This window comes from Penicillium soppii (genome assembly GCF_028829465.1).
Source record: "Penicillium soppii strain IBT 18220 chromosome Unknown utg000006l, whole genome shotgun sequence".
Classification (NCBI taxonomy): Eukaryota; Fungi; Ascomycota; class Eurotiomycetes; order Eurotiales; family Aspergillaceae; genus Penicillium; species Penicillium soppii.
In genome coordinates, this window is record NW_026643236.1 from 1806994 (window position 1) to 1829121 (window position 22128).

At 46.4% G+C, this 22128-nt stretch overlaps 8 protein-coding genes across 8 annotated transcripts; 5 read left to right on the forward strand and 3 right to left on the reverse strand.

Annotated features, from left to right (window-relative positions):
* Positions 1-673: 673 nt before the first annotated feature.
* N7529_008030 (AFG1/ZapE family ATPase) lies at positions 674-2473 on the forward strand (the record flags this gene model as incomplete). The annotated part of the gene is made up of 4 exons (XM_057243557.1): positions 674-995; positions 1049-1496; positions 1550-2066; positions 2126-2473. The coding sequence occupies 4 exons, from the start codon at positions 674-676 to the stop codon at positions 2471-2473; spliced, it is 1635 nt and encodes a 544-aa protein (XP_057095095.1).
* Positions 2474-3321: 848 nt separating this feature from the next.
* Positions 3322-5611, forward strand: catA (catalase catA; the record flags this gene model as incomplete). Its single annotated transcript, XM_057243558.1, has 3 exons — positions 3322-3516; positions 3574-3999; positions 4058-5611. 3 exons carry the CDS (start codon positions 3322-3324, stop codon positions 5609-5611), a joined length of 2175 nt encoding a protein of 724 aa, XP_057095096.1.
* Positions 5612-6366: 755 nt separating this feature from the next.
* N7529_008032 (putative di-, tri-valent inorganic cation transporter) lies at positions 6367-7944 on the forward strand (the record flags this gene model as incomplete). The annotated part of the gene is made up of 9 exons (XM_057243559.1): positions 6367-6448; positions 6496-6545; positions 6605-6649; positions 6705-6852; positions 6913-6993; positions 7044-7132; positions 7185-7458; positions 7517-7596; positions 7657-7944. The coding sequence occupies 9 exons, from the start codon at positions 6367-6369 to the stop codon at positions 7942-7944; spliced, it is 1137 nt and encodes a 378-aa protein (XP_057095097.1).
* Positions 7945-9135: 1191 nt separating this feature from the next.
* N7529_008033 (putative glutamyl-tRNA(Gln) amidotransferase subunit A) lies at positions 9136-11107 on the forward strand (the record flags this gene model as incomplete). The annotated part of the gene is made up of 7 exons (XM_057243560.1): positions 9136-9411; positions 9467-9565; positions 9625-9698; positions 9754-9853; positions 9913-10334; positions 10383-10506; positions 10559-11107. 7 exons carry the CDS (start codon positions 9136-9138, stop codon positions 11105-11107), a joined length of 1644 nt encoding a protein of 547 aa, XP_057095098.1.
* A 68-nt stretch (positions 11108-11175) lies between these two features.
* N7529_008034 (class I SAM-dependent methyltransferase) lies at positions 11176-12117 on the reverse strand (the record flags this gene model as incomplete). The annotated part of the gene is made up of 1 exon (XM_057243561.1): positions 11176-12117. One exon carries the CDS (start codon positions 12115-12117, stop codon positions 11176-11178), a length of 942 nt encoding a protein of 313 aa, XP_057095099.1.
* Positions 12118-13227: 1110 nt separating this feature from the next.
* N7529_008035 (GNAT family N-acetyltransferase) lies at positions 13228-13950 on the reverse strand (the record flags this gene model as incomplete). Its single annotated transcript, XM_057243562.1, has 1 exon — positions 13228-13950. One exon carries the CDS (start codon positions 13948-13950, stop codon positions 13228-13230), a length of 723 nt encoding a protein of 240 aa, XP_057095100.1.
* A 1338-nt stretch (positions 13951-15288) lies between these two features.
* On the reverse strand, positions 15289-15872 carry N7529_008036 (uncharacterized protein; the record flags this gene model as incomplete). Its single annotated transcript, XM_057243563.1, has 2 exons — positions 15289-15351; positions 15393-15872. 2 exons carry the CDS (start codon positions 15870-15872, stop codon positions 15289-15291), a joined length of 543 nt encoding a protein of 180 aa, XP_057095101.1.
* Positions 15873-18410: 2538 nt separating this feature from the next.
* N7529_008037 (DUF3433 domain-containing protein) lies at positions 18411-22007 on the forward strand (the record flags this gene model as incomplete). Its single annotated transcript, XM_057243564.1, has 1 exon — positions 18411-22007. One exon carries the CDS (start codon positions 18411-18413, stop codon positions 22005-22007), a length of 3597 nt encoding a protein of 1198 aa, XP_057095102.1.
* Between the last annotated feature and the right edge of the window lie 121 nt (positions 22008-22128).

A 22128-nucleotide genomic window follows, 5' to 3' on the forward strand; every position in this document is an offset into this window, starting at 1 on the left:
TCAGCCTGAGCGATTTATCCACAAGGACGAATATCGCGATGTTACGAATCTGATGCGAGATGTATGCCATGGTTTCTTTGACGTTTTGCCGATCTTTTGCTATGTTCTCTTTTTGATTTTTCTTTTCTTTCATCTTTTTGTTTCCCGATATCTACGCCTTCTTGGTTTTCCTTTTGTTCTGCTTCGCATTGGATCTATATTCATCCTGTTCCTGTTCAGGATCATACCCCGGTCTGCCTGCTTCTGTGATGTGTACATACGTTCTTCTTCTCGTGCATATACCGGGGAGGCCTTTTTTTCTCTGCTATTTGAGTTATGTTTCTTCACAGCTCTTTTCAATATCAATATAATTACCATCTTAACAATTCAGATGCTTGCGTAGGTTGGGATTGCCGAAGTATTTCCGAATCACGTGACTCGGGCCGAGTTCCGACCTTTTTCGATGAGGACGAGGCTGTTTCTCAGCTGTATATTCATTGCGGTCACAAGGTCGTGGCGGTCTGTACATACACCGGTCTCTCTGTTGGTTTACCTGCCCTGCGTTGCGTACTTGTCGCCGCTTCCCGGAAGAAAAACAACAGCCACCAACAATACCTCGGTTAACACCCAACCGCTCAAAACGACCTCCGGACAACTCGACTTCCACTGCGGACACAAACAAAAGACTGAGAACATGAGCCGCCCATCGGCAAAGCTATGCACAGAGTGCTTCCCAAGTGCACTTCGCGCGCAACGTGTCCGTCCTGCGACGTTGCGGGGTGCGCGAAGATCCTATACCACCGAGCGGAGGGTTCTCAATACACCGCGGAGGCCGCACAGATCTCCGTCAACATGTGTTTACGAGCGCATGTCGCACCGACTCGTGTCAAAAGCGCGGGGCCTCGCCAGCGTCGCGGAGGAAGACAAGGTTCCCTCTGCGCCGGAAGACGGGCCGATGAAGGAGTACGATGTGCGTGTTGAAGAGGGACGGTTACGAGACGATGAGTACCAACGAGGTAAGTCACTTCGTTTGGTAAGGGGAACGTGAACTGACATCTTTCCGTTATAGGTATCATTCAAGGCCTGCAAGACCTCTTCGAGGCACTGAAAGACTATAACCCGCCGAAAGTCGTGCACCCGGATCCTGAATTGCTAGATCCGCAGCCGAAGTCTGGATTCTTTGGCTCGCTTTTTGGCGCAAAGAAGCCTGCCAAGTCGGCGATTCCTGATAACTTGCCCAAGGGATTGTATATGTATGGTGATGTTGGTTGTGGAAAGACCATGTTGATGGACCTGTTCTTTGATACACTGCCGCCGAATATTAAAGACAAGACGCGGATTCATTTCCATAACTTTATGCAGGATGTACATAAGCGCATGCACGTCGTAAAGATGAAGTATGGAAATGACTTCGATGCGCTGCCCATGGTTGCGGCGGATATTGCCGAGACTGCGGGCGTGCTCTGCTTCGATGAGTTCCAATGCACAGATGTGGCGGATGCAATGATCCTGAGACGGTGCGTGTATCTACTATTCACTTCAGTCCGATTACCTTACTGACAATACCCAGACTCCTCGAAATTCTCATGTCTCACGGCGTCGTCCTAGTCACAACATCCAACCGCCACCCCGACGACCTCTACAAAAATGGCATACAGCGCGAATCCTTCATCCCATGCATCAACCTTCTCAAAACCGACCTCTCCGTCATCAACCTCAACTCCCCAACAGACTACCGCAAAATCCCCCGTCCTCCAGCAGCAGTCTACCACCACCCCCTCGGCGAAGACGCCTCGCGCCACGCGCAAAAGTGGTTCGATTTCCTCGGCGATCCTGTCAACGACCCGCCCCATGCCGACTCGCAGGTTGTGTGGGGCCGCACAATCAAGGTCCCGCAGGCTAGCGGTAAAGCCGCACGTTTCACCTTTCAGGAACTCATCGGTACAGCCACCGGTGCAGCGGACTACCTAGAGCTAGTCCGGCATTACGATTCATTCATCGTAACAGATGTACCAGGCATGAACCACACGCAGCGCGACCTAGCGCGACGATTCATCACGTTTATCGATGCGGTCTACGAAAGCAGGGTAAGAACACACCTATACACCTAGGCTATGTGATGAATGAATGGCTAACACATAAGCAGGCCAAACTAGTCCTCACAACTGCAGTGCCACTCGCGAACCTCTTCCTCTCCGAATCAGACGTGAAAAGCACACTGAAAGACGCCGGCGATCACTCCGATCTCTCGGATGCCATGCGAAACCTAATGGACGATCTTGGCATGTCTGTGCAAGCGTTGAAGAACACGTCTATCTTCAGCGGTGACGAGGAGCGATTTGCGTTTGCGCGTGCTCTTTCTAGACTTTCGGAAATGGGGAGCAAGGAGTGGGTTGAGAGGGGTCTGGGGCTTGGGGCAAACGCCAAGGAGAACCAGGAGGATAGGGATGCTTGGAAGAAGACGAGGAGTCATTGGAGTGAGGATAATATGTAGCTTTTTAGCCTTGACTCTCTTATTTTCTCCTGCAGTTCTTCCTCAGGAATTAGCCATAGCCATAGATAGATGTGCACATAGATGTATTTAGCATTTTTTCAATATTCATACATATGTTTTCCTATACTATCTCTCGTCTTATTGAAACATCAATTTGGCGATGGATTACACCTTGATATCAAGTGACGTCACTGTGTTCTGACTACAAATACCCCAACATCTATTAAGCACCGCACCAGATTGTCCGACATACAATTGCACCCTAAAGCCCTGCTTAGAGGCCATATTGAATGAATAAGAAGCCAATTCCAGACCTTCACGTCATCGATTGGTAATCGACCTGTATATCCATCCCCAGCGAACTGTTATTGTGCAAAAGTGGAACCATGATCGACCACCCAAAAAAACAAGGATGAAGCTCCCGCAGCTACCGGCTCTCGTGGATTGAAGGAACCAGCTCCACAAATGGGAGGGCTAGAATTCGCAATATTTCCTGTCTGCTTTGCGTGGGTCAGGTTTTGGCGCCTTCCTCGGTATTGGTTCGGAATGTGTGATGATCAGGTATACGGTCATACAGCTGCCATGGCCTTGCAATTGACCCCAACTCCACGCGAGAGACCCGTAGCCCTGGAGAACAAATAGTTTAGTCTGATTGATCTCGTTCTCGTATGCATGATTTGCTTTTATGAAATGGTGATTGGATTGCGCAACCCTGTAATGCATTCATTACATCATTGATGTAACAATTAGACTTTTCTTGCACTTGATAAACTTGCCTGTGGCCTTCACTTTTTTCTTTTCATTTCTCTACAACCAGCTATCCTCTTTGTTTTGGGTCGATATTAACTATGGCATTGAATAACTCCAAAACCGCGGACGGCAAGTCCGCCGATTTGGCCAAGGACACCGTCGATGGCCACGCCAACCAGCACATGACTACAGACTATGGCATTAAGATCTCAGACCCAGACCACTGGCTCCGAGTTGCCGATGAGAAGCGGACCGGACCAGGGCTTCTGGAAGATCAAATTGCGCGCGAGAAGGTGTGTTGCGGCGAACCCCCAAAAGGTATTAATGCGAATTGAAGCTCATTCGATCAGATTATGCGCTTTGATCACGAGCGCATTCCCGAGCGAGTCGTGCACGCTCGTGGCACAGGTGCCTTCGGCACCTTCAAACTATACGAGAGTGCGGAGGACGTAACGACGGCCGGTATCTTGACAGATACCACTCGGTCGACGCCTTTGTTCGTGCGCTTCTCGACTGTGCAGGGTAGTAAGGGCAGCGCGGATACAGTTCGTGATGTGCGCGGGTTCGCTGTCAAGATGTATACGTCTGAAGGAAACTGGGATATTGTTGGCAATAACATTCCGGTTTTCTTCATTCAGGATTCGATCAAATTCCCAGATGTTATCCATGCCGTGAAGCCTGAGCCGCATAATGAGGTGCCGCAGGGTCAGAGTGCGCATAATAATTTCTGGGATTTCCAGTATCTGCATTCTGAGGTGACCCATATGAATCAGTGGGTTAGTATTACGTTTTCCGAGTGTTTGTAGTTTTTGGTCATGTGCTGACGAGTCGCAGATTATGTCTGATCGTGCTATTCCCCGGTCATACCGGATGATGCAGGGTTTCGGTGTGAACACCTATTCTCTGATTAATAAGGAGGGAAAGCGTCATTTCGTCAAGTTCCACTTCACCCCCGAGCTGGGTGTGCATTCGCTCGTCTGGGATGAGGCGTTGAAGATCGGCGGCCAGGATCCCGACTTCCACCGCAAGGATCTCATGGACGCCATCGAAGCCGGCCACTTCCCGCGCTGGAAGTTCGGTCTCCAGCTTATTCCCGAGGAGAAGCTCGATGACTTCGAGTTTGACCCTCTGGATGCTACCAAGGTCTGGCCCGAAGAGCTCGTTCCTATTCGCTACATTGGCGAGATGGAATTGAACCGCAATATCGACGAGTTCTTCCCCCAAACTGAGCAGGTTGCTTTCTGTACTAGCCACATCGTACCTGGTATCGATTTCTCCGACGATCCGTTGCTGCAGGGCCGCAACTTCTCATACTTCGATACACAGCTCTCACGTCTCGGTCCTAACTGGCAAGAATTGCCCATTAACCGGCCTGTTTGTCCATACATGAGTCTGGTGAACCGCGATGGCCAGGGCAGACATCGCATAACCAAGGGTACAGTCAATTACTGGCCGAACCGGTTTGACGCAAACCCACCTGCAACGGCAGCCGAGGGCGGCTTCGTCAGTTACCCACAGAAGGTGGAGGGAGCCAAGAAGCGCGCCTTGTCGGACAAGTTCAAAGAGCACTTCAACCAAGCGCAAGTGTTTTACAACTCGCTCTCGGCTATTGAAAAGATGCACGTCACAAAGGCCTTTTCTTTCGAACTTGATCACTGCGACGATCCAGTCGTCTACAAGCGCATGACAGAGCGCCTGGCCTCAATCGATCTCGACCTAGCCAAGGCAGTTGCGACAAACGTTGGCGGTGACACGCCCACCAAAGCCCTCAAAGAAAACAAAGGAATCAAAGCAAAGGGTCTCAGCCAGCTAGAATACATGCCCGAGAAGCCGACTATCGAGACGCGTCGCATCTCAATCCTCCTAGCCGACGGTTTCGACTACAACCAGTATGCGACGATGAAAGAAGTGCTACAAGCACAAGGTGCATTCGTCTTCACGATCGGCGCGCAGCGACAAGGTGTGACATCTGAGTCTGGACAGACTGTTGTACCAGACCACTTCTTCGTGGGTATGCGATCGACACTCTTTGATGCTGTGTATGTTCCCGGTGGCAAGCATGTGCAAGCGCTGGCCAAGAACGGTGTAGCGAAGCACTGGATTGCAGAGTCATTCTCTCATCTCAAGGCAATTGCGGGATCCAACGAGGCTGTGCCATTTATTCAGCGCCAGATCAATCTTCCTGAGGTTGAGGTCGCGCAGAGTGGAGCTTCCTTGAAGGAGTCGTATGGTGTTGTTACTGGGTATGGAGATGCCGCGTCGTTGTTGAAGGTTGGGAAGATTGCAGGTGATGCCAAGGGGTTGGCGGAACAGTTTATCTGGCATGTTTCGCAACACCGAAACTGGGCACGTGAGTTGGATGGATTATCTGATCAGATTGCTGCTTAATTTCGACAAAGACATATAATGGTGAAAGTGTGTGTAGTTAATGAAATTGAACCATTTGAATATTATTGTTTACTTGTGTAGCATCGTAGCAAAAGGCGGATTCTCACATTCACGGGTGACACATACGCCCAGGGCATTGGAGGGTAACATGCATTCCTCGTCTGATCTGCAATAGAGCACCAAAATTAACAGGTTTGTATAGGGCTGGGGGATTTCCGGATTCCCCTTACCCCTAGGAACTCCCCCGGGTCCTCATTTTGCATTTCTTGTCTCTATACCGGACATTGCACCAAGCCCTAATTTACCTTATGTCAATGTCATAACATACCCCAGCGAATTTTGAATTTTCACCTTGGATGCCATAAAATGAGACACACCTTATGCATAGACACCCAATGTATAATATTGACCTTCCTGCATACCGCCTTACATAGTTTTATGCGGCCGGAGGATCGGAGAAGACAGGTTTAGTTACACGGCGGAGACATCGGACGATTGCTTTCCCAACTAAGACTTTGAGGCAGAAGTATTCAGATCCTGACAGAATATTCTTGTTGTAGACAGCAACTACGAACTGTCATTCATTTCCTTGATTGACTTCTACTTTACTTTGCCTCTCAGTGCTTAGCAGATGACTTGTATCAACTGACACCAGAACACTTTTCCTTTCGCGCCATTGTGTTAGTTTTGTTCGGTTCTTTAGATCGCATACCTAGAGATCAATCATCTGTTCTTTGCTACTGAGTTATCTCATCATGGTGTTTCATATCGCGCGCTCGACTCGTCTAAGTGTTGTCATTGGGATTTCGACTTGCTTCTTTCTGGCTGAGATCTCCTGTCGGTGCCCTTTTCTTGTTTGGAGATAAAATACTGACACTGGAAAGTGGGATTTTATACCCACTCTATTGCTCTTATTGCCGATGCCTTTCACTATGTAGGTTTTTTTTTTCTTTCTGGTCAAATCTCTAACTATGGAATTAACACTTTACTCAGCTGAACGACTTGGTTGGTTTCATTATTGCACTTGTTGCTTTGAAGGTACATAGCCGTTTCAATCTACCTTGTTGGAATCATACTGATATGGGTCCTGTAGAAATCCGAGCAGGCCGACTCACCCAAAGAACTTTCGTTTGGTTGGCAGCGGGCCCAACTGCTAGGTGCCTTTTTCAATGGTGTTCTTTTGCTTGGTTTGGGTATCAGTATTTTTTTACAGTCTATTGAGCGATTCATCGCCCTACAACGTGAGTCAATATGTTTGAGCTAAATATTGTCTACTCTCGGAATTCTAACCATTCTTCTAGATGTCAATAATCCCAAGATGATGTTTATTATTGGCTGCATTGGACTAGGCCTAAATATTATTAGCGTTATCTTCCTCCATGGTATGGCATTTATAGGTCCACATCCTACATACCAAACTAACTCAAGCTAGAACACGGCCATGGCCATGGTCATGGCCCATCTACAGTTGAAGTCCCGGATCTTCAAGTTGTAGAGCAATACCAAGACTCGCACGCCGTGGTATGCATCAACATTCATCGGAAGTATGATCAAGGAAACTGACACGAGGTAGCATCATGATCACAAACATTTGCACCTCGACACACCTCATTGCGCGGACTCTGGTGGTCTTAGTCACAGTCACGGCCACGGTGGACATGATCACGGCGACCTTGGAATGACGGGAGTCATGATCCACGTCATTGGCGATGCGATTAACAACCTGGGCGTTATGGCTGCCGGTCTAATTATCTGGCTTGCAGCACCTCATCCCGCTCGCTACTATGCCGACCCTGGCGTGAGCATGTTTATTGCTATACTCATCATCCTGTCTTCTCTTCCACTAAGTGAGTCCGATTCTCTCGTTTATAACCAAACAGCAGGCAAAGTTAACAATACTCGAAGTGCGCAATGCCGGATTGATTTTGCTGGAAAGTGCACCCACTGGTGTGAGCATGTGTGATGTGAAACACGACCTGGAGAAGGTAAAAAGTGATCTTATAGGCACTATCGGACTTTTTTTCCCCAATACTAATAACCATCAGATCAAAGGCGTTATATCAATCCATGAACTCCACATCTGGCGCCTCAACCAAGAAAAGACCCTCGCATCCGTGCACGTCGTTGTATCCGAGGATTCTGTCGAAGACTTTATCAAGATTGCCAAGGTGATCAATGGATGTTTCCACGCTTATGGAATCCACTCAGTGACACTGCAACCCGAACTCTCCGATGATGGTGCCGAGGCCGATGTTACTCAGGACAGCGACAAATCATCCCGTTGCCAGGTTATCTGTGGGACCCTTTGCGAACAGCTTACTTGCTGTGGCTAGAGGCTTGGAGTGGATGAACTACATATGTGTGGTCATACTAAGCGTGAACTAAAATATATAAGCATTGCTGTCTATGCTCATCCTATAGATGGTGTGACAAACTCAAGAGAGATTCCCAGCAAGACTAAGTAGTCATTCGGCGTATCTATACTATGGTTTTTTGCTCAAAACTGAAAAAAGAAAAAAAGAAAGAGACAGATTTATCTCAAAAACCAGCAATCTTCTTCTGGGTAATTTTTTGGTGTACAATGAATGTGAGGCCGATGGAAATGTAGATGGGTTGTTGAAACTTAAGCATAAGCATTGGCGTTGTTAATATATATTGGATGATCACTATACAAAAATTCTAGGTTAGAATAGTTCAACGGACCAACCTAAGAACTTCTAAAATGGAAAAGAGAAACAAACAACCAAGACTCAAAATTTCAAATACAGTGTCGGCTACTAAAAGAATATTGGTTGAAAAATGGTTCTAGAAGAAGAATGCGTGTTATAGCAATTTCTAAATAGGTAATCAACTTTCCTCATCATAGATCTTCTACTGGCCATATCTTCCATCAACCAGCCAAGTGGCCGAGCAGTAACTCGACCATCACATCTTCCTTGGTCTAGTGGTGATGATTTCCGCTTGTCATTAAAACCGATAAGCGCGGGAGACCGGGGTTCGATTCCCCGAGGGAGAGATTTCTTTTTTGTTTGGTCTATATATTCGTATATCCGTATATGCTACTGCCATGGCTTTTTTTTTCTATAGAAAAAAAAACCTAAGTACACTTGGATACCAAGGAACGAAGAAACTTCGACGTCCGAAGATAGGATCTATGCAACTGGAGTAAACCCCGAGCGATTTATTGAACGATAAGATTGGAGTCATAACGGAATTGCTCCGCAGCGATCCATTCCCTAACGAGCAAAACCCCTCCAATTTTACGATTAAGAGGTGCATGTCTCTCCACTATTTGGGGCGGGAATGCCTGCGGCAGTGTGGCTATTGGATGCTGTAGTCCAGTAGGATTCCATATTCCGATTCCGAGATAGCTACATGTCTCCCAATAGAGCTTGACTTGTGCGGGGGAATCAAATACGACCCGAGTTCCTTTTCCGTGTGCCACTGTTTGTTTATATGATTCCACCTTTCGAGATCGAATATACATCTTTCCAATCAAGACGTTCAATTAATAAATTACCATCATGACCCTCAACTGGGAACTTGAAGCTCAAAAGGGCAAAGAAATATTGAGTAACTCTATTCCAAAGCAATGGCTTCTTCCTGCCGACAAGCTGCCGCCAGCCTCACAGAAGAGCGTGAATGATTTTCCCCGCAAAAGCGGCTTATTGACTGCGCGCGAGCTTACCATTACGGAAATGTCTGCTACAGCATTGGTAACGGAAATGGAAAAGGGAGAACTGACGGCAGAAGAAGTGGTGATTGCCTTTTTGAAGAGGGCTGTTCTGGGTCATCAACTGGTGAGATTGTGAGCGTTATCTTGCTTTCGAATTTTGGTATTAATAGTACTTCCAGCTCAATTTCGCTACCGAATTCATGGCTGAGGAGGCGATTTCTCGTGCTAAAGAGTTGGATGAATATTATCGGCGCACGGGGAGATTGGTCGGACCGTTGGTAGGTCCATATAAATGTTCACTCCAGTTGAGATAAGAAGACTAATGATTGACCTACAGCATGGTGTTCCAATCAGTGTCAAGGAGCATATTTCCATGAAAAATCGAACATGCAACACAGGATATGTGGCTTGGTGAGCAAAGCATTGTTATCCCGGCCTAAAACACTGCTGACAGTCATAATAACAGGGTCGACAAGGTCTACACGGAAGATGCCCTTCTCCTACAACTACTATCCAAAGCCGGCGCAGTGTTTCATGTCAGAACTAACCAGCCTCAGTCACTGATGGTACGTATCTTCAGATCATATCAACTCACTGTCAAATATCACCAACTAACACAACCCAGCATCTTTGCTGCAGCAACAACATCACAGGCACAACCGTAAACCCCCACAATCGCACTCTAACCCCAGGCGGATCTTCTGGGGGCGAGGGTGCCTCAATGGGATTCCGCTGCGCACCATTGGGAATCGGCACCGACATTGGCGGATCGATTCGCTGCCCAGCAGCATTCTGTGGCGCCTATGGATTCCGCCCTTCCTCGCTACGGAATCCAGGTACCGGAATCAAAGTTGCCTCGTCCGGACAGGAGACTATCCGTGGTGTCGTTGGGCCAATGTCTAGTAGCTCTATGGAAGATCTGGAGCTGTTCCAGAAAGCCGTGTTGGATCAGGAGCCTTGGGATGTTGAGACGTCGTTGATGCCTTTGCCCTGGAGGAATGTTGCTCCCACGCGGGATATGACTGTTGCTATTATGTGGGATGATGGGTAAGTTGAGTCTGAGCTTGATTGAGTATTTTATTAATGTTCGACCAGCTGTGTCCGCCCTCATCCTCCTATCAATCGTGCCTTGCGACATGCCAAGGATAAGCTGGTAGCGGCGGGAATCAAGGTCGTGGACTGGGAACCGTATAAGCACCAGCATGGATGGGAAGTTATTGTAAGTCAATGATTCTTCGCAGCCTTCTTACTTATCACTAATATCCATCGAGTCTGCCCTCTACTACCCCGACGCAGCCCTCAGACAGCGTGATCTCCTCGCAGAATCAGGCGAGCCGGCACGTCCACTGACAGAATGGGCTCTCGCATACAGCCGAGCCAAGCCCCTCTCACATAGTGAAACCTGGGCTCTGCAAGAGCAGCGCGATATTTATCGAGATGAATATCATGCTCTGATGAAGCGTCGGGGTGTTGACTTCATTCTCTCACCGACATATCCCGGCGTGGCAGCTGTGATGGGAGAGTCACAGTATTGGAACTATACCGCGGTCTGGAACATCGTAGATCTACCTTCTGCTGTATTTCCGTCTGGGCTCACCGTCGATTCCAGATTGGATGTTTTGACGGAGCAGGATAAGGGGTATGTTCCGCGAGATGAAGTTGATGAGAGAGAGTGGCGTAAGTATCAGGGCCCCGAGCGGTATGAGGGTGCGCCGGTTGGATTGCAGATTTCTGGGAGACGATTCAAAGATGAAGAGACTTTGGCGGCGGCTAAGGTTGTTGAAGAGATCATTAGTGGAAAGGATGATTCAAAGTTGTAAATAATTTGGAATAGTTGATGTGTCAAATATTGAATGAGATTATGATAGCAAGAAAACAATACAATCAACTATTTCTTTGTAGCAAAAGCCAAAGCGAGCGGTGTGGCGGTTCTGGCCTTCTTGCCGTCAAGAGCTTGCTCCAACTCATTCCAAAGAGGTATCACTTCTTCTTCTGCAACATCTGGCTTCGACCAGGTAGCCGCATATCCTCTGAACCAAGTAATATCTTGCTCATCCATCCACTCCTGAACATTCTCTTCCCAAAAAATTCCTTCTCCTTCCTTGACTTTACTCTCAAGAACTAAATCATTGATCTTGAAAGCATCAAGACTCCCTTCAGCATTGACATAAACTCTCTTCACAGACTCCCAATCCTCTTCCGGGAATCCCCAAGCTTCAGTGCCCGTGTTCAAGATCCGAAGTGCATGATCAAACAACGGGCTCTTCACTTGCCCAGCATAGTATTCAAAGATTGCCCTCCAAGCCATTTGAGCACGCTCGTTATCTACAATCCGCGGCCGGGTATATAGTGAAATGGCAAGAGTTCCACCCGCGCGAAGTTCTCGAGCGAAACCCTTGATCGCATCATCAGGTCTCGTCCAATGGATACATTCGCAAGCCGCGATGAGGTCAACAGTGGCAGGCTCCAAGGAGCTGTTTCCAGCACTTTCTTGTAGGAATTTGAATTTTGCTTCGGGTAGTCGTGATTCCTCAACTAAGATCTTGCGGGCGAGTGTGGAGTAACCTTCGTTGGGATCGGAGACAATGACGTTATTGAAGTGAGGAGCGAGACTAGCTGATACGATTCCGCAACCAGCGCCGATGTCGTGGGCTGTAGACCATGTTGCTCTTGTCTTTTGGGAATGGTAGGCGAAGATTTTCTCGAAAAATGAAGTTGGATAAATAGGTCGAAATTTGATGTAGTCTGACCAGTTGACGCCGCTGAAGCCGTACTCTGGTGCAGGTGAGACCAGTGTGGTACTTTCTTTTGTTTCTGCTGCTGTAGACATTTGGAGAGGATGGGGGGCTTTGAGGAGCTTGGATGAAGGAAGATGAAGGAGTCGGATAGTATTTATAGACCACTTGGACAACTTCCTGTGAACACAAATCAATGGATCCTTCGTAGTATACAACCTGGTAAGAAAGGAACTAAATAGTATCCCCACTGAGACCGACCAAAAGAACCGTGGACCCGCCTCGTTGTGATCGGTCAATTCAATTGCACGCATTGTTCTAGTCTTTCTTGGCAATGGTTTTATTCCTATCCTGGCAATTATAATGGTCGATCTTGGAAGTTTGCCTATGAATGCGATCTCGCGATCTCGGAGAACATCGGTGGGCTCGGAGTAGATCTCGGATCGAGATCCTTTATGTGGGTGTTGTCACACCTTAGTTCTCGTGACTGATCACATTATATCATGATCACTGTAAATGCCCCCGACTTCCTCGCTCCGCTATTTTTATTACAGACTCGTTTGATAGAATGGCTAAGTTGTATGTCATGCGATGAAGTATCATAGAGATTGAACTGGGCGATATCCTCCCCACCCAAGAAAGATAAGGAACATCGACTAGCACACACTGCAGGTGTTATGAAGAATAAACGTGCCAGTAAATAACATGACCCACAGTAGGGAAGGATCATACGACCCCTGAAAGAGAATCGGAAGGATTGAACCAGATGCTGAGACCATCTAGGACAATGGCTCGGAGAAGCGTAGACAGAACATGAATATCTTTGTATCTATATCGACAAGTAATTTCCACGTTATCGTAAGCATAATAGTATGTAGGTAGTTATCTTTTTAAGACGAAGTACGTCGGGACGCTCTACCAGGATTCTATGATGGTTCATTCCTACAAATAGATATACGAATATTGCAGCATAGAAGTGTAGGAAGTTGGAGAATCAAGTCTACTGGCCGAAGTTCGTGTACCCTCCGATATTGAAGATAAAAAGCATAACTTTGCAATTAAATATGCAGCTTTCTAACCCGCTCGCTTCCGTTGTTCAGTGAGCATATGTCTTTATTCTATTATTTAGAATATAGTATCAGTATTGTTGCACCTATAGTGACAACAGGAGAAGTTTGAAAGTATACATATGTATAATGGATAACTCATGCCCCCAGCTCAGCCCTCAAATCCTGCAATGACTTGATCTGACTACCATCATCTCGAAAGTTTTCAGCATCCAGCCACTTGTCCATTGAAGATTTCAAGGATGTATCCCACTCATCCTTCAAAATCGAAAACCAAGCTGTATCCCTGCTCCTTCCTTTCACAATCATATGTTGCCGGAAGATTCCCTCGAATGTAAAACCTAAGCGCAAAGCAGCACGCCTCGAAGGCTCATTCAGCGAATGGCACTTCCATTCCAATCTCCGGTACCCAAGATCATGGAATGAATGCTGTGCCAGGAGATAGATCGCCTCCGTGGCTCCAGTAGTGCGCTGGAGAGTAGACGAGTACATCACATTCCCGATTTCGATGTTTAAGTGGCTGGGAACCATTCGCATCAAAGACAAATAACCAACTGCCTTTCCGAAGGTGGGCAGTGTCTTGCGCTGATCGATAATTGCATAGAAAAATGGATCATTGGAAGTGGATTTGGAAGCGATGCTTTCCTGGAATGTTTTGAGGTCGGAGTACGGTTCGTCGAACATGTAATCCCAGAGAGATCCTCTTGCTGGGTCAGTCCCACCAGTGACATTGAATAGATCCTCGGCATGTTTTGGCTCCAGTTTCTCGAGGGTGATTGTCCGGCCTGGAAGTGTTTTGGCTGATGGTAAAATAGCTGGAGCGAGGGAGCATAGTGGGCCTTTTTGGCGTAGCGATGTCATGTTTGTGAATTGAGGATTCAATTACAATAATGCTTGGAGTTGAAAACTGAGAGCTGAGCTTTATAATTGTCCAGGCCTTTTATTTAGTACTGATGGGCTATCAATGACTCACGCGAATGTTATTCGTCAGAAATACCGATATCACGTGATACGGGCCCTGATTTGCTGTCGGCGAATTTGACCAATTGCCGCTTTTGCTACGACTATATCTTCGTGCCAAAGACAACTCGATTGTCCTTTCTATGATATGCCTCTTGTGCACACCTTTCCACTCGGCCTTTTTGTGTCTTTCATACATGTATATGTACCTATGTATGTAAAATTTGGAACAAATCCCAACAACGGTTTAAATTGTGAATTCCTAGCGACCGGCGACTATCCGTTAATATTGTTGCAGCCAGTTAACTTCATTATCAAATGTTTCCAAGCTTTTAAGACATTGTGTATCGGTGCGTTTCATATTAGTGCTTCTAGAACAATCCCCTTTTGCCCCTTTTTGTGTAGAGTAAATACCACAGTCCTATCAACTGGAATGCACCGAATCCCATAGTTATTCCACTGAACAGTTGAATACCAAGATAATTTAAATCTGCACTACCATTCGAGCCAATTGAAGCTAGTGCACCCGCTACCGGTGGTCCCAGTAGTGATGCAAAGCTACTCAAGCTTTGCGCCATCCCAAGCCAGGTACCAAGGCTTTTGGGATCCGGACAGACATGGGAAAAGACACTCGGTGGAAGAGGAATCAACGCCCCAGAGATTGCACCTTCGATTTGCGTAAGTCATGACAAATGTTTATAGCGATGGCTGAAGATTCATCACGTACCATAAAATGCTGCATATAGAACAAATCTAACCAGATTGTCTGCACTGATCCAGCTTAGACACAAGATGCCAGAGAGTATACCACAGGAAATCCAGGATACCATGGACCCATAGTAATGAGCGAATAAAGTCAAGACAACACGGCCGATAATTGAAGATGCCTGAGATATCAATAACACATTGGAAGCCATTGAACGTGAAGTGTCCAATTTTGTTTCCGCATAGGTTGGAATATAATAGAAAGGCGTGATATAACCAAGATAAAGGAAAAAGTTGGCAAATGTAAAACTCCAAAAAGGTAGATCTTTGAAAGCTCGCATGTCAATCAAGCTTCTGCGTTGTGTATTATCAACTTTTCGGGTATTCCTTTCGGGGACCAAAAGAAGGATTGCTGCCGCGACAAACAAGAAAAGCATCACGAATCCCATAAGGCGAACTGTCCACGGGAAGCCAACTTTCGATATAAGCTGGTTAAACATGATGGTGTATATTATACCCCCGGCAGGGGCACCACTAGTCGATACACCCAAAGCGACAGCTCTCCTCGATGTAAAAGACCGACTGACCAATGCCACACTTGGAACATAAAGTAGACCAAAGCCAAGACCCATACATACTCCCTGACTCAAGAATATCGCATAGTACTGATCTGCAAGACTGAGCATCATCATACCGAGGACACCCAAGAAACTACCAACAAAAACCATGCTCTGGTAGTAGCCGAGATCAAAGAGCGGGCCCGATAATAGGCCACCGACAATTAGGAGCCATGATTGGATAGTACCAATCCAGGCGATGTTGGATGCTGTTGATGATGAGATAAACGTGAGTGCATAGAAGCTTTGGAACGATCCAAATGCGAAACTCAACCCCCTAGATAGCAGTGAGTTCTTAAATTCAGCGCCAACTGGTGGATTCACAAACCAAACATTGAAGAATATAAAGAAAGCACCAAGGACTTGAAGACATCCACTAACCCGAGCCTTCATTGATGTTGAATTTGCGTCGCAGGACTCATTAATATCTACAGCAATAGGTGCTAGATCTGTGACCTCCGGTGTGCCAGGTACTGTCTTGACTTCTTTTTCCGAAAACATGCTCAAAATTGTGAAGTATATTGCACAACTCGCTCTTAAAACCGGCGATTGAGTATAAAAAAGGATTGAAAAAAATCCACAACCCCTCAGACATATTATTAATACAATATCTTCGGTGTCTTATGCGAAATCGGATCAACCGACGAAGAGCGGGGTGAATATAATGGGGTAGTAACCTATAATTGATTTTGAATCGCCATAATTTGGAAATAGTCTCAGATCTGATGTTAGCTTTCATATTATAGGATGGCAATTGCGAGGTAGGAAATACCACGGTTTTCAGTATCGTTTTGCGTGATTGTAGGCGAAACTTGGTGATATGGCAGTTGAAAAGCTACGGCATTTACCTCGGCTAAAATTATCTACGAACCGATAGTTGTATGGAACTCATAGTCAGAAGTCAACGACAAGTGAGGTTAAAACAAAATTCTTTGAGTGATGTATACGAACTTTATTCATCTCTGACATTGTAAGTTGTATCGCACAACGAAAAATGGCACTTTAGAGACAAACAAGCTCGTCTTGTTCTGCTAGTCTTCAACCACCCAAAGGGTCATGTTGGATGTGCCTGGTTTCACTTTGGCTTTGCTTTTCGAGCTGGATGTTGTCTTAAACCTCCCGTTCTGCCCATCCTGTCTTGCCTACAAGTCTTTGCAAGCTTCACAAGAGTGATCCTGGCCTTCAAAGGCTTCATATGAATGCAAGATTTCTAGGTGAGACACGCTACTTCCGGCACATCAACTAGATGGCAAATACACTTAAATGTCATAGTAATATGTTCTAGATTTGGAGGCATTCAACAGCTCGAGAATTAGTAAATTGATGCAGGGTCCCCCGGTTCAAGAACCATCCACGGATACTATCATCACGCTAGTCCTAACTGAGCAAAGTTCAATATATGCTTCCAGATCGCATCGTGAATATTGTACAAGATTGAAAGAGCAGCTTGAGTCAAATTCCGTGACCTTGGGAAGATATTGTAATGGCCCCAGAAACCTTTCAGTCTTGGATGATCTCCGTCAAATAGTCCACTCTACTGTGTTGATTAGTTGTCTATGACTTTCTAGCCCTGGAGAATTATGCATTTTCATTTTCATTTCTTGAAAATCAGAGTAAGCAGTATAGTAGCGCAAATCATATATGATCAGGATGTCAGTTCTGGAATAAATCGTAGGCCTTACATTTGTAACCTCTTTGGGCCAGGTAAAGTCACTTTTAATGTCGCACCAATTCTATAACCCCAAAATTGGGCTCTCAATAATGGCCCCGTTAAGATGATTTAATAACTATGATGATTTATATTATTACTAGAATGCAGGCGGGGATTGAAGTTAATTGAGCGATTGAGTTATAAAAATAGGTAAGAAAAATCTATAGCGACGTGGCCGCCACCTGCCTGCCAAGCAATTTTCACCGGCACAGTAGAAGGAAACAAGCCTCGAACTACCCTGGAGCTATACTACAATATAGCAAAATAATTGGCTTCAGCCCCCCACTTCAAGGGACTGAGATCAAAGCCGAACGGCCCCATTTATTTGCTCCATGAGCAAAACAAGTTATAAGGGTCAACTCTGATACAATAAGCACTTGTCAATTAATGTAATGGAATTTGCATAGACAATTCCAATACTGTATTATTTGAGAGATTAAGTTAGAACTAGAACGGAAAAGGTGGGGTTTCTTGAAAAGTTCCCACTGTAAGATTTTAGTGAGTTTAAGCATTAGCCTAAAGAAGAAATGGCATGATGATTATGTCGGTTTACCTTGTGGGACCTCGTGGCTCTAAGATAGAGATTCGAAGATTTACCCCAGTATATAAATAAACATTCAATGATAACTAGCCCCCCTTGTGAATTTTATGATTTGAGAATTTTCTTCTCCGTACTCTGTGCCAGATCAGATATCTATCTTCTCCGCGGAGAATCCCGATAGTGAGGTTGGGCTGCACTCTTATTGGCCATTAAATCGCGAGAACTGAAACCGCCAAGATATCTACCGCGTTCAGAGACCCAACGAGTTGACAGTTCATGGCCCATTCTACTCCACTTGACCCCACTTTGTCTCCTCAAAACCGATTATCATTTGTTAGTCTGGAAATATAGGTTTGGTTGCCGAGCTTGAGCCAATCAAAGTCCATTAATCTCCCAATTTTTTTCATTTTTAGCAACGGTGAACCCCATTTGATGGAGTCTTGGAATTAAGATACCGAGAGGGAAAGGGAAAAAAAACCTTGTATTGAATTCGCCTTTCAGCCTCCCCCTCCCCCCTGAGTCAATGTTGCACATATTATCATTCAACAACTAATAGAATACGGCAGCTCACTCTCGAACCTATACTGCTGATGCTAGTATAGCAGTGCGATAGAGCAGGGGCTTCGTTATGCTATTTTGACAACATGGACTCAGTGATAAATCAAGTCATCGGTAGGTCATTGAAATCACATTTAGCGCATCTGAAGTTCTATGATATTGACATCTAGTGTAGTTTCTATACCCCCCACAGGTTGAGCGCCCGTTATTCATCGAAACCTCCGCCAGGATGCAAAGCCAAGGGGAGGGAGATGAAAAGAGGAGACCATCCATAGGTTGGCTTCCCGCATCATTGCGCAAGACTTATCTCCTCTCGTTAGCGGGCCTGCTAGTATTAATGCTCGCATTGGTTGAGACACTGCGCCAGTACTCTCAAAGAAAAGGATCTCTCGTTCATTGGAAATATCCAGAAGATCTCCCGGGGGTTACTTGGCAAGCTTACACCTATCTGCCATTGGTCATCGTTTTGCTCGCCATCGTTCTCCTCGACATTTGCGCCCAGGATGTATTTCGACTGGAGATTTACTTTCAACTGGCGAAATCAAAAGCAACCCCGGCCAAAGTGCTGTTCACTAACTATTGCAGCAATGGAGTGACCGCCTCTATCATCGCTGCTCGGAACCGCCATTGGATTGTTTTTTGCGTTGCGTCCACCTCCATGATCTTTCGCATGTTCCTCCCAACCTTGGTATCCGGTATCATTGTATTGGATGAAAATCTTCTGGTGGAACACAAAGTAGTCAAGACTTGGCCGTCAATAATCGATATCGACACTCAAACGGCTTGGTTCAACTCCGGTATTGCGCATCATGGAGTTATGGGTCGGTCCGATTTGGGCAGTTTGTTTTTGTCCCGTCCCTCGGCCTTCGCCGCGGCGCCTGTCTCTATTCCCGTCGACGACGAAAACGAGAGCTCATTATTGACCCTCACCCAAACAGTATACTGGTCAAACCTCACCTGCGCCACCGGATCTCAGACAAGGACGTTTAATGGCACATTCTCACCTGTGAACTCAACAAGCGGCTTGGGAAACAACCACCAGGGCTGGCTATGGGAAATGCGCGATTTTGAGCTCCATGGTGGAGTTGAGGAAGATGATAGCACCCGATGTCAAATTGGTCTTGACCTTGAAATTATCACCCAGGATTCCGACAAGGGGGATTTTCAGGCACGTTACTGGGCACCCGTGTACAACAACACGGAGACCAATTCTACTTTCATTCCAGGCGACGGCTGCAGCTCTTTCGGCCTATTTGGTGTAATTTTGGACTTGAGACTTGCTGAGGGGAACGTTACCGAATCCAATGTCACTGCATTTGGTTGCACACCGGTCTATCACCAAGCACAAGCCGAAGTCACCCTCAACTACAATTCTTCTATCGCAGACGTGCAAATCGACACTGAGAGTATCAAACCCCTCGACTCAGCTGAGTTTTATGTGCAAGGATTTCATAATTTGATCTCCTCCAGATACATATCGCCACCCCAGAGTGAAGTGTACTCCAATTCTTCCGCGACTGCTGAAAACATATCCGTTATTGCCAGCGACCAGAAGGTCATCACCTCTGCTGCATACATTAAAAAAATGCAATCCTCCTGGAACGAACACTTCATCATGATTATCAACAAACTCTTCAACCCTGCCGCTAGTCCAACGGTTGTTCCTGCAGCGGAATCAAGCTATGTGGTGATTTTAGAGGTCACGCCCAATGCCGCAATAATCACCGAGGTCATTCTAATTCTCAGCTTGGCTCTCCTCGGCATGTTGGCATCCGTGTATCATCGTCGAAGCAACTTCCTGCAATGGGATCCCGGATCAATCGCTGCCCAGTGTGCAATAATCACTCGACTTTTCGCGCCATCTACCAAGCTCCTGTTATCGCATCCAAATTTCCGACAATCAACAACTCGCCAGCTCCGTCAATGGTCGAAAGAAAAATGGGTTGAATGGGTCGACGTCTCAGGAGAACCAAGGCTTTGCATCGTCGATCGCACACAGCCACCATCTGATCAGCTGATACCTCCAAACATCAACAAGCGTCGCGATCCTTCTCCGCACTTTTTGATTCTCCCCTGGTTTCTGATAGAATCTGTGTTAATCATGGGCGTATTGGCTTCTTTCGGAGTCAGTCTATCATACCTTCGATTGAAAAACATAGATGCATACGCCACCACTGGAGGGACAGTCACGATGACGTTCCTATCGTACGCACCAACTGCCATCGCCTCCATCATTGGTTCTCTCGTCACATCAATATACCGCAACCTGAGTGCGATGGAGCCTTGGATCCGCCTGCAAGAAGGAATGGCCAACGCCAAAGAATCCATCCTCGCAAATCGTAATTTCAGGACGCCGTATATGGCGCTGACCCGAACGCGCCGCCGAAAGCCAATCTTGCTGTTTGGTATATCCCTGGTGTGTCTAGCAGACCTCGTGCTGCGCGTGCTAAGTGGTGGTGTCTTTGAGCCTCAATTACAGGTCTACAAATCTTCGACTTCATCGGTGGTCAAGGAATACAATACTGCCATCTTTCAGAGCCATGTCAATGAAACGGGTGTCGGTGAATCTATAATGGCCGCCAGTCGGTTAATGAACAATGTTTCCTTTTTGCCATGGGTCTCGCCAGAATTCTTCTTCATTCCGTTCTCTATTCGCACTTCTCAAGGAGACGACACAGGTGATGATTACGACGACGTCGGTGAACAGGAGGAGGACGATGAGGATGACGACGACGATAGCTGGGCAATATTTACTTCCCAAACACGGGGTATTGGAGCCGATGTTGAATGCCGTGCCATTTACCCCCAAAAAAGTCTTGCTACAATGGATATTTGGAATTATACATTATTTGGGGACAGAACGGGATCGAAATGTACAGTCGAACTCGCAACTGAAATCCAGGAGAAAAGTCTCAATCCGAACGTGACCGATCACTCTATTCGGTTTTATACGCCCAACGGAACAGATACCTGCCAGACCTCAAGCATTTTCATTTTGGCTTCTTGGGTTAATTCTGGCGGGCCAGGAAACCACTCCCCAGACTCCATCGCCTTGCAATGTCAGCCGAAGATTCTGATTCAAGACTTCGATGTCCAATTCGACTCCAACGGAATGATCCAATCCTACCAGGCTGTCAAGGCAAGCTCCATCACAAACGGGCCTCTGTTCCAGAACGCTTCCAATAGCCTGGGCCTATTCAACCAACGACTTACGAACTTCTCTCGAACTCTGCCATACCATAGTCCCACCTCGATGCATCGTCACGATTGGTCTGGACTGTTGACAACGTCTACATACGACTCATTATTTCCCAACACCACCGAAATAACTACCCATCACTTGACTCTCGTCGTGCAGTCCGTCTACCGACGAGTTTTCAGTGCCCACCTAGCCTTATGGCGGGACAGATACCTTGAGCATCTACCATCGCATGATGCCGTACCGGCAAAAGCGATAGCCACAGAATCTCTCTGGGGATTAATGCCATCCAGTGTTCTAGTTGTGATCATCATCTGCCTTGTTTGTGTGGACACATCTGCTCTCCTGGTGGTGTTTTTGGTTCGCTTCAGAAAGTACAAGGGGATACGAATTCCTCGTTCTATCGGTTCCCTCATTCCGTTCGTCGTGGATAGCTCGTTGGCAGCCGACTGCGGGAATGCCTATGATCTGAGTGAGAAGGAACGTGAGACTTTCATTCTTACTCAAGATCATAGGTATAGAGTTGGAGAATTTGCTGGTGAGACGGGGGATCAGTGGGGTCTTGATTATGATGATCGCCATCGCACTCCTGGGATTGAATTGGGTGAATTGGGACGCGACTTGTAAATTATAATTAATTTTGGAAGCGGAATATCCTGCACATTTTTGTATATATAGAAAGAACTAGATGAGACTTTACTCTTGATGATACCTTTGAGACTCAGAAAATACGAAGATTATTAATGTC